The sequence below is a fragment of the Oryctolagus cuniculus genome, chromosome 11, assembly GCF_051225735.1.
Source record: "Oryctolagus cuniculus isolate XC-2025 breed Fujian yellow rabbit chromosome 11, ASM5122573v1, whole genome shotgun sequence".
In the NCBI taxonomy this organism is placed as follows: Eukaryota; Metazoa; Chordata; class Mammalia; order Lagomorpha; family Leporidae; genus Oryctolagus; species Oryctolagus cuniculus.
In genome coordinates, this window is record NC_142877.1 from 109083631 (window position 1) to 109095847 (window position 12217).

Here is a 12217-nt window from a genome sequence, read left to right on the forward strand (position 1 = left end):
TTCTTTTTTTTTTTTTTTTAAGATTTATTTTATTTATTTGAAAGAGTTACAGAGAGAGAGGTAGAGACAGAGAGAGAGGTTTTCCATCCACTGGTTCACTCCCCAGATGGCAGCGATGGCTGGAGCTGAGCTGATCTGAAACCAGGAGCTTCTTCTGGGTCTCCCACGTGGTACAGGGGCCCAAGCACTTGGGCCATCTTCTACTGCTTTCCCAGGCCATAGCAGAGATTTGGATCAGAAGAGGAGCAGCCAGGACTAGAACCGGTGCCCATATGGGATGCCGGTGCTTCAGGCCAGGGATTTAACCCACTGCACCACAGCGCCGGCCCCACTGATATTTCTTTAGTTAGGTTGATAAAGACAATCATATTCACTATTTCGTGATTGCAGTAAGCCTAAAACGATCCTGATAAAAGTTTGGTTATATACATTCCAGTGGGAATGAAGTCAGGCAGATGAAAAAAAGAGCTTTACTTTCCAGAATGGTTTAGGATGATTGGATGTAGATGATTTTTAGGTAATTCAGAGGCATTTTGATGTAAATAATTATGTACTTATTAGAAAGAATACAACTAGGGACCAGCACTGTGGCATAGAGGGTAAAGCTGCTGCCTGCAGCGCCAGCATCCAACATGGGCACCTGTTCAGGTCCTGGCTGCTCTACTTCCCATCCAGCTCTCTGCTAGTGCACCTGGGAAAGCAGTGGAAGATGGCCCAAGTGCTTGGGCCCCTGCACCCACATGGGAGACTCAGGTGAAGTTCCTGGCTCCTGGCTTCAGTCTGGCCCAGTCCTGGCCACTGTGGCCATTTGGGGAGCAAATTTGCGGATGGAAGATATCTCTCTCTCTCTTTGCCTCTGTCTCTCCTTCTCTGTAACTTTGATTTTCCAAATAAATAAATATTTAAAAAAAATACAACTAGCACATCAAATATCAAATGCATCTTTGTGGTACTTGATATTTTATGGTATTATTGCATATGATGAAGCTTACTTTCAAGTGAGTTGTTTAAAAATATTTAGTAAATAACTATTACAGAGATATGGCAGTACTCAACGTGGTGGGAAGCACTGCTTTGGTTTATCTACCTGGAGGGAGAAGTATGTGCAGGGTGTCCACGAGCTCCCAGCACATGCACTTGGCATTTGTCTTGGCATGCCTCAGGGCTGCTGTTCTCAAAGAGTATTCCCTGAATTAGCCGCATGTGCGTCACCTGGGAACTTGTTAGAAGTACTTGAACTCTACCCCAGACTTACTGAACCAGAACTTCTGGGGGTGGAGCCCAGGAGTCCATATTTTCACAGGCCTTGCATACTGACGTTCGGAAATCACTACTCTGGGGGTGATGAGACTCTGAAATGTCTGAGCCCCACACTCCTCTTTCCAAAGTCATGTTAAGAAGTGTCCAGAGTTCTGGTGACAGCAGTTCTGTCTCAGCATTTCAACCTCATTTGTCAGATCTTCTTTCTGTCCCTTTTTTACAGAATCCAGAGGTTAACATCCCACAAAAGAATATTGAACACTATTGGCATTCTACCAAAAGGTGATGTCAGCCACTAGATGATAGGGTTCTCCCTGTCCATATGACTCTGGGAATAGTCCTGGGAAAATGTGCTAGGTATTAACTCATTATTTCAGCTTAGAACTAGGGTTTGCTTTTCAGCATTTGTAGTTTAAGACAGTGGAGCAGTGAAATGACTTAGGGTTTTAGTGCCTTTTAAAGTGCAACAGGGACATTTACTCTAAGTATCTGTATTCTTTTGTATATGTAAATGTCTAGGGAGAATATACCTGTATTTATGCAAAAGAAAAATTGAAATTTGATCCATGAAAGTTTGCTTCATTTTTTTCATGAATAAGAAAAGTAAATACAGCTAGAAGAAAGTAGATATTAAATTTAATTTGCCACAGTAAGATCATAGATAGTGCACATTAGATGTACCTCAGTGGAGGGCCATGCAACTTTTACATGTCAATGAATGGACCTTCACTCTGGCATAGAAGGTTGAGCCTCCACCTGCAGTGTTGGCATTCCATATGGGCTGCAGATTGAGTCCCAGCTGTTCCACTTGCAATCCAAACTCCCTGTTAATGCATCTGGGAAACCAGCAGAAGATGGCCCAAGTGGGCCCTACACCCACATGAGAGACCCAGAGAAAGCTCCTAGCTCCTGGTTGCAGTCTGGCCCAACCCTGGCCGTTGTGGCCAGTTGGGAGTGAACCAGTAAAATGAAAGATCTCTCTCTCTCGTTCTATTTCTGCCTTTCAACTAAATAAATAAATCCAACTGAAATATAAATTACTTAAAGCTGCTCAGGCCTAGGGTTTTTTGCTTGGTGGTATTGCAATTGGTGTTATAGTTCTAAGATTTTTTTTTCTTGAAAACAAGACATTTTTCTTTTTTAGAGACCTTTCTTATTGATATAAGTGGTTTTTGAAGTGCAAGATGATAAAGTAGGTTTTGTGAATTTTTTTCATTTCCCACATTTCAGACACATTATTTTTTTTTATTTTTATTTTTTATTTGACCGATAGAGTTAGTGAGATAGAGAGACAGAGCGAAAGGTCTTCCTTCTGTTGGTTCACTCCCCAAATGTCCGCCACGGCCGGAACTGCACCTATCCAAAGCCAGGAGTCAGGAGCTTCTTTCTGGTCTCCCTGCGGGTGCAGGGGCCCAAACACCTGTGCCATCCTCCACTGCCTTCCCGAGCCAAAGCAGAGAGCTGGACTGGAAGAGGAGCAACTGGGACTAGAACCCGGCACCCATATGGGATGCCGGTGCCGCAGGCGGAGGATTCACTAAGTGAGCTACGGCGCCGGCCCCCAGACGCATTATTTTTTTAACATCTCCCAGTAGAAGGGAATAAACTGATCTAGAGAAGAAAAAGATTTACTGTGAAGGAAATGAACTTTTGGAAACACATACGGAATTCTAACATTCTGTGTTATTTAGTGGAATTCCTTAACAGCAATTACATAATGCATAAAGGAAAATAATAAAAGGGTCTCATTAGGATTTTATAAATGATTAAGGGGAGTGAAAAGGAAAAAATCTTTTTTTTGAAAATTTTTAATAGTATGGTATGTATCCTCTATGGAAAAGTTTAAAATGTTTCTTGAACTTGTCAGACACTTGGGCCACGTTCTCAGAATTCATCTTTTTAGTTGTAGGGAAAGAATCTGCCAAAGGTTTTTGTCTCTCGGAATAAACCAGTGTGACTAATTTACCAGTTCTGATTCAAATTACTGATTGAGCTGGATTTATTCAATGGACTTGAGGCTTTGTCATGGAGAGGATTGACAGGATGTTAGCAGCAGATTCATTCAGCAGTCCATTCAATAGGTACTTGTTGTGTGCCAGACACTGTTTACTACCCTGCCTGTTGTTGCTGGATAACAATCAACAAAATTGAAAGACTTAACTGTTTAGTGTACTTCAAGGTTCTGTGGTTTGTGCTCTACCTAAGGTGGAAGAGGAAGTTCTCATTTTAGATCTCTTGTGAGTCTGCAAATAGGGAGCAGCTGAGGCTGGAGTCATCCGAAGTCTTCACTGGGCGGGAGTCCAGCATGTCTTGTCTCTGGCCCCTTTGTGCTTTTCCATGTAGCCTCTCTGTATAACAGTGTCCTGCACTCACAAGGTATCTCAGGACTCGAAGGAAGGAAGTGCAGACTACCAGCTTACTTATAGGGTAGGCCTGCAGTTGACTTGGCTTCACTTCTGCTATCTTCTCATGGTCAGACTAATCCCGAGCCAATCCCAAAGGGGCAGTGGACTCTACCTGTGAGGACGGAGTGGTGTGAAGGGTGATAGGACAGGGCGGAGTTGGTAGCAGTCATCTCTGAAGTACAGCCACCACAGGTACTGAGTGCAGAGATGCTTAGTCCCCTTCTAGCTCTCAGGAAGTTTTCAGGATAATTGTATTTCTTTGAATAGGGAGAATCAACAGTTCAGTAGTTTTTTAAATTTAAATGTTATACCATTGGTTCTTTTCTTGGGTGCTTTTAGTGTGTGCTGTTTCAAAAAATTTCTTACTTTTGAATTACAGGTAAAGGAGTTCAATTTCCGAGCTAAATGTATCTATACTGCCGTGATGGTTCGAAGAGTCATTCTGGCACAAGGAGATAATAAAGTTGATGACAGAGACTATTACGGTAACAAGCGATTGGAATTGGCAGGACAGGTAATTTAACTAATATTTTGTATTGCAAATCTTATTCTTTTTAATAAAAGTTAACTGTATTCATTTTAGATAGGAAAAAGAGCTATTTGAATGGAATAGAGGTTACATACTTGTATGTTGGAAGTATAAACATTTCACACATGACTTAAAATCTCTTCTGCTTAAGAATTTAAGTATGAAGCCGGTGCTGTGGCTCACTAGGCTAATCCTCCACCTTGCAGCGCCAGCACACCGGGTTCTAGTCCCGGTTGGGGCGCCGGATTCTGCACCCGGTTGCCCCTCTTCCGGGCCAGCTCTCTGCTGTGGCCAGGAAGTGCAGTGGAGGATGGCCCAAGTGCTTGGGCCCTGCACCCCATGGGAGACCAGGATAAGTGCCTGGCTCCTGCCATTGGATCAGCGCGTGTGCCGGCTGCAGCACACCGGCCGCGGCGGCCATTGGAGGGTGAACCAACGGCAAAGGAAGACCTTTCTCTCTGTCTCTCTCTCTCACTGTCCACTCTGCCTGTCAAAAATAAAAAAAATAAAAAAAGAATTTAAGTATGAAAATGCTGCAATCCTTTAAGAATGTTACTGGTGCTACTGTGTTATATCCTTTGTTTACCCCTCATTCTCTGTACTATAGAAGTATGAGTCCATAGCATTCATTCAATTAGCATATTTATTAAACACTTACTATGTTCTATATATACTCCTAGGTACTGGGTATATGAAGAGGAGTAACACAGAGGTCCCTTTTCTTTTAACTTTTATAGTCTAGTGTGAGAGAGACAATAAACAGTCCCCTTTCTTGGTGATGTAAAAACAGATGAGTGAGGATGTGTTAATCTCATTTTGAGTCTTAGCTGATAGGTGATAGGTGTTATCTTGAGAGTGTGTATCCCTTTCAGCTAGGTAGCATGTGACTAAAATTTTTTCATTTTTCAGTGTTTCAATCAGATATTGCCTTTAAGTCAAAGATCTAGAATAGAGACCTGCTTGTTGTTGATATGTGGTTTTTTTTTTCCTTTGGTTCTAAAGCAATGGTTGGTGTGGCTTTTTTCTATTTTTATCCTGCATAGGGTTTACTAAATTTTTAAGTCTAAAAATGTATGTCTTCCATCAAATTTGAGAAATTCTCAAGCTTTCTTAAAGTATATTTTTTTTTCTGTCCTGTCTCACCTCTTCTCTGACTCAGTTTATACTGTTAGACCTTTTAGTATTGAGGCCCTGTTAATGTTTTTTCACTTTTGTTCTCTTTTACAATTGAATGATTTCTATTGGTTTATTTTCAGATTCACTTATTATTATGTCATCTCTAACAAGTTGTTATATTTATCTAGTCAGTGTTTGAGTTCAGTTGCTGTATTTTTTGGCTGTAAAAAGTTTATTTGGACTTTTTTCATAGTTTCTGGTTTTTTTTCTACTGAGCTCTTGTTTGTTCGTGTTACAACCATGTTTTTATTTACATCCTTGAATTTTGATGGCTGCTTTAAAATCCTTTTCTACTATTTCCCTATTCTTCTCAAATATGAATCATGTTTTTCTTATATCCAATAATCTTGGATTGTATCCTAACAGAATACTGGGGTGTTGGTAGGGGAAGGCTGATAAGAAGTCAGGAGTTAACCTTTGAAAAAGTGATGTATGTTAAGCCAGGCCCTCACACATTCAAGCGAAATCAGGAAGACAAATCAGTCTCATGCAACCTAAGGAACTGCGTTCCAGCAAGGAGAGGCAGGAACAAGTTTAGGGCCTGGAGAAAGGAGGTGCGGGTGGCTGGAATGAGTGAGGTTTGAGGGTGGTGAGAGGTTACATTGAAGACCAAGGCAGAGGCTGGATTGTCTGAAACTCTGTAGACCATGGAAAGGTATTTGGATTTAATTTTACATGCAGTGGAAAACCATTAGAGGTTTTAACCAAGGGAGTGATGTGATTGGATTTTTAGCGTAGAAAGGTCTGATTTGAAGTCAGGCCAAGTGTGAACTGGCTGGGAGGCTGTAGCAGTGTTTCAGATGGGAGACGATGGTGGCTGGGATAATAGCAGATGTTTCACAGTTAAAATTCAAAAACTAGAATTAAGAAATGACAGCATTTTCAGTTTTGGAAAGCTATCAGGCCAGGACAGCTCTGTTTGGTTAATGGCTGCCACTTAGCAGGTGGATTGTTGGCCAGCGTCGGATTGACGATGGCAAGGAATTTTAGGTGTCTCTACCACCCTGGGTCCCAAGTTTCACTGTTTTTAAGTGGAAAAAAATCATTGCTGCTAAAAGAGTGCATTTAAAAATAAATAAATAAAAGTTGTTTAGAGGACTAGGAAAGGCGTAGGGAGGGGAGACAGGAGACTATCCTGTTGCTTAAAAAATTAGAATTAAAAAGCCTTCCCATGTGCAAGACAGCATGGCTTTATAAACAATGTAAAGACATAAAAGGCATTGTGTTGGCAAAAATGTGTAGAAACAATAGCTGCTAATTTCACACCCCATGGGATGAGGGAGTATAAATGTGCCTCAGCTTTAGATAACAGAGTTGTCTCCACTGGCCAAGGGGGTTCACAGAGCTGTCCCTCAGTCTTACTGCCGCCAGGGGGTTGGCAGGCCAGCCGCCAGCAGAGGTGTTAGCAAAACCTACCGATTCCAGGCTTAATCTCTTCACCTACCTTTTCTTTTTCGGTAATGTGTTCATTATTTGCTGAGCATTACTCTATTCTTTGTCTGCAAATTTTTTGTTTCTAATGCAGCTTGCTTTGTATGGGTGAGATATGGAATGGCACCAAAATCCGGCACCCTGGAAAGCCAGGGATTTCCACCCTGTGACAAAAGAATGCCGTCTTGACTTCAGAGATTGGCTAATCCCAGCTGTTCTGATAATGTAATTAAGGCTGCCTAATGTCTTTAATTTTGCAACCAGTTTGTGTGAAAAGGAGAATTTGGCACTCTGAAGGCTTAAACACTAAATAGCAATCTCAAGACGCCTAATTAGAATTCTCTGACATTAAGCTAATTGGTGAAACTGTATTTCAGCAGCTTAACTTCTTTATTAATTTTTTCAGCATTTTCATTGAAAATCAATTGATGAGCTATCAGCATTCTTTCCTTCAATATGATTTGCCCTTTAGTGCTCCTGTCTCAGGCAAGCAGAAAGACCACATACTAGCAATAAAAGGTGTTGAATATTAACACCAGCTTTGCTTCCTTTTTTTATTATTTTTCTTTTGACCTGAATACTGTGGTTTATTTTGTGACTTGGCCTTGTGGTTTCTCACAACTCTGTGAACTGGACAACACTTAATTCTCTTAAGTTGAAATTTTAAGAGTGGGGAAATTTACTAATGAGGCAGTATTTCTGTTGACTGTGCTCCTACTTTTTACTTGCTGAGTACCAAGGGCATTTGCTTGTGTTTGAATTGGGGCACTGGGGGAGGCTTCAGTGCATTCAGCTGGGATCCCCTCCCCCCCAAAAAAAAACTTTGTCATAATTTGAGACAAAAGTGTCTGAGTGTAAGGGGCTAATGGCAAGAGCACTGAGCTTTTGTGGTTTAGGTTGAGGGCATTTGATTCTGTTCAGGATGCTTATTCAAATTCCTTTTGCCAGTTTGCACAGGAAGTCGCTGCAATGGGCTGCTTCATCCCCTCTCACCCCTCTGCACCTGCTTCCATTCCCGTAGTCTTTCTTTCCATGAGTGAAACTGCTGGGTCTGACTGTAAGAGAGGATTAAGCTCTCAGAGGAGGAAGTCTTCTTTTTAGAGCACTTCTGACGTGGTAGATTCAAGTCCAAGATCCTGACTTTCCTATCTGCAAGTTGATTTCAGTGGAAAAGTGGAAGGACATGTCTAACTTAAGGGAGAGAAGCATGAAATCAGTTCCCATTTGGGAAATGCTTTCTTTGTTAGCTTTGTTGGAGGAGGCTTGTCTGCTTTGAATATCTTCTTCTTTAGGAGTCAAAAAACTACCTGTTGGTTATAAACATTCAGGAATATAGAATTTGGAAAATTTTTAGCTTCAGAAGTTTTCACTGAGTCTAGGATTCCTCTTTAAGCAAATAATTAGAGTAACTATAATGCCCTCCCAATATTATTTTGTTTTGTAAATTAGTTTAGAACACAACTATATTGAACATTTTTTTCCTCTTTAAAGAAATAAAAATGCTTACAAAGGGAAAAAAACTAAGACAATTAATTATTCCAGGGAATTAGTATCTGTAATATCTAATGTATTTGATTATTGAAGAAGTTTGTCTGCCTGCAATGTGTAGTTCCAGAAATCTGGGCAGTTTATTTACAGAATTTGGGGTTTTCTCCTGTGGTTCTTTCCTCTCTGGGAGCTCTCCCTGTACCTCAGATCTTTTTCCTGTGGCTCTTCAGTCCAACAACACTGTGAGCCTGTTTTACCTTCAGTGTGACCTCTCCTTGGAGAGAGCCAGTGCCATTCACCCTCCAATTGTGTCTGCTTTTGGGTGCTAGATGCTGTAGCTCCTCCAGAGAATTTGTAAACGTTTCATCCAGAGATTATAATTAGTATCTCAGGCATGGCCATCTGATAGGTGCTACTTTGCCGATCTGGAAACAGAGCCATGCTAGTCTTTTTTGATGACCTCCCGTTCTTTCCCATTAGTTTGGCTTCCATGGTCATGCTGTTTAAAATACCTCACTGTGCTTTAATAGCACTTAATTTTATTACCTAATTTTGGACATAAAAATAAAAATATGCTACATATGTGTTATAAAGGTTACAAATAAATTAAACACCCTCAAAACTACTACTCAACTGAAGAATTAGACTGCTACAAAAGCTTCTTATTTATCCGTGTAATTTTCTTAATTTATTACATCTTCAAAATTAATATTTAAATTTTAAAGTTATAAAATCTTTTATTACAATATAAGTTTGGGTTATTATTGAGCTTTATTAAGTAGATTCACACATAAATTTTTTCAGTCAGCTTTTTTTTTTTAACAATTTTTTTTATTTGACAGAGTTATAGACAGTGAGAGAGAGAGATAGAGAGAAAGGTCTTCCTTCTGTTGGTTCACTCCCCAAATGGCTGCTACAGCCGGCACTGCACCGATCCGAAGCCAAGAGTCAGGTGTTTCCTCCTGGTCTCCCATGCGGGTGCAGGGGCCCAAGCACTTGGGCCATCCTCCACTGCCTTCCCGGGCCACAGCAGAGAGCTGGACTGGAAGAGGAGCAACCGGTACTAGAACCCAGCACCCACATGGGATGCCAGTGCCGCAGGCAGAGAATTAACCAAGTGAGCCACAGCCCTGGCCCCTAACAATTTTTTTTTTTTAAGATTGATTTATTTATTTGAAAGTTAGAGTTACAGGGACAGATGGAGACACACACACAGAGAGAGAGAGAGAGGTCTTCCATCCTCTGGTTCACTTCTTACTAGCCACAACGGCCAGAGTTGGGCTGATCCAAATCCAGGAGCCAGGAGTTTCTTCTGGGTCTCCTATGTGGGTGCAGGGACCCAAGGATTTGGACCATCTTCAACTGCTTTCCCAGGTGCATTAGCAGGGAGCTAGATTGGAAGTGGAGCAGCCAGGACTCAAACTGGCACACATATGAGATGCCAGTGCCACAGAGAGGGGCTTACCCGTTATACCATAGCGCTGGCCCAAATAAACAATTTCATCAAAGCTTATACATTTGAGGGCTGACATATGGATTAAGCCACCACCTACAATGCAGGCCTAGCCCTGGTCATTGGAACTCCATCTGGGTCTCCATATGGGTTCAGAGGTCCAAGTACTTAAGACATTGTCTGCTGCTTTCTGAGGCATATTAGTAGGGAGCTGGATTGGAAGTGGAGCAGTCAGGACTCAAACTAGTGCCCATATGGGATGCTCGCACCGCAGACAGTGGCTTTACCTGATATGCCATCAGCGCTGGCCCTAGAAGTTTGTTCCTTCCTTCCTTCCTCCCTCCCTCCCTCTCCCTCTCCCCCTCCCCCTTCCTCTCCCTCTCCCTCTCTTTCCTTCCCTTCCTCCCTCCCTCCCTCCCTCCCTCCCTCCCATCCTTCCTTTTTTAAAGATTTTTTATTTATTTACTTGAAAGGCAGAGTTATAAAGAAGTAGAGTCAGAGAAAGAGAGAGAGAGAGAGGTCTTCCATCTACTGGTTCACTCCCCAGATGGCTGCAACGGCTGGAGCTATGCTGATCCAAAGCCAGGAGCCAGGAGCTTCTTCTGAGTCTCCCATGTGGGTGCAGGGGTCTGAGGACTTGGGCCATTTTTTGCTGCTTTCCTAGGCCATAGCAGAGAGCTGGATTGGAAGTGGAGCAGCCAGGACTTGAACTGGTAACCATATGGGATGCTGGCACTGCAGGCCGGGGCTTTAACCTGCTGCACCACAGCACTGGCCCCTCAGCTTTTTTTAATTTTTAAAATTTCACTTAAATTTTAAATTTTTTATAGTTTAAAAATTATTTTCATTTTTAAACTTTTTCAGTATTTTAAAATTTCACTTATTTATTTTCATTTTATTCAAAAGACTGCTGGGGGGAAGAAAGAGTTAGAGAGAGATTGTCCATCCACTGGTTTCTTCCCCAAATGTTTAGAACAGCCAGGGCTAAGCCAGGCTGAAGCCAGGGGCCAGGAACTCCATCCAGGTCTCCCACATGGGTGGCAGGAACCCACAAACTTGAGCTGTCAACTGCTACTTCTCAAGGTGTGTATCAGCGGGAAGCTGGATCAGAAGTGGAGCTGGGACTCGGAAGTAGGCACTTTGGGGATGTGAACATCCCAAGGGATGTCTTAACTACTCCACCAAATACTGATCCAGTTTTTTTTTTTTTTTTTTTTAAGATTTATTTTATTTATTTGAAATACAGAGTTACAGAGAGAGGTAGAGACAGAGAGAGAGAGAGATCTTCCATCTGCTGGTTCACTCCCCAGATGGTTGCAACGACCGGAGCTGTGCCCATCTGGAGCCAGGAGCTTCCTCCAGGTCTCCCATGTGGGTGCAGGGGCCCAAGCACTTGGACCATCCTCTACTGCTTTCCCAGGCCATAGTAGAGAGCTGGGTTCGAAAAGGAGCAGCCAGGACTAGAACCTGGCTCTTGGCTTCAGCCTGGCTCAGCCCTGGCTGTTGTAGCCATTTGGAGAATGAACCAGTGGATGAAAGATTTCTCTCTCTCCCTCTCCCTCTTCCTCTCCCTCTCCCTCTCTCTCTCCCTCCCTGTCTTTCAAGTAAAATAAATAAATCTTTAAAAATAAAAAATTTAGTCATGATTTTGTGATCATTTTTTGTTCATTTTCAGGGCTTTACTGTTCTATTTTAGTATGCCACAGTTTGTCTAACTAAATGTTATTGATATGGTTTCCAGTTCTCAGCTGTTAAAAATGTTACTACAGATATCTTGTATATGTGTCCTGGTATAATTAATGCAAGTTTCTGCAGAGTGCAGATGCTTAAAGTACCCGCTTCCACCAGCAGCTCTGGCACCTCCTAGGAGCTTGTTAGAAATGCAGGTTCTTTGGGGCCAGCACTGTGGCATAGTGGGTAAAACCACCGCCTGCAGTGCTGGCATCCCATTCGGGTGCTGGTTTGAGTCTGGCTATTCTTCTTCTGATCCAACTCTCTGCTATGGCCTGGAAAGCAGTAGAAGATGGCCCAAGTCCTTGGGCCCCTGCACCCATGTGGGAGACCCAGAAGAAGCTCCAGGCTCCTGGCTTCGGATTGGTGCAGCTCTGCCCATTGTGGCCATTTGGGGAGTGAACCAACAAATGGAAGACAACTCTCTCTCTCTCTGCCTCTGCCTCTCTGTACCTCTGCCTTTCAAATAAAATAAATAAATCTTAAAAAAAAAATGCAGATTATTGGGGTTCTGCCCTCTATCTCCTGAATCAGAAACTGTAAGGATGAGACCAACAGAGTGTGTTCAAGCAGTGATTTCCACTGCTGTAGGGGTACATCTACTAGAGGACCTGTTGGAGCATGAGGGATAGGTAGATGATGGCAAACTGTTTTCTAAGTGGTTGCACAAATTTACATTTTCACCAATGATGAGAGGGAAGTTCACATGTCGCTATGTCTTTGGTGTTGTCAGACATCTTAATG

At 42.3% G+C, this 12217-nt stretch overlaps 1 protein-coding gene across 4 annotated transcripts in view; it reads left to right on the forward strand.

Annotated features, from left to right (window-relative positions):
* Nucleotides 1–12217, forward strand: part of POLR3B (RNA polymerase III subunit B) — a 125023-nt gene that overhangs the window by 40705 nt on the left and 72101 nt on the right. For all 4 annotated transcript variants that reach the window (XM_089307582.1, XM_002711427.6, XM_008257116.5 and 1 more), the window contains one exon: nt 4045–4179. In XM_089307582.1, the coding sequence (XP_089163708.1) occupies nt 4045–4179 (135 nt within the window). The remainder of the gene's footprint in view (nt 1–4044; nt 4180–12217) is intronic.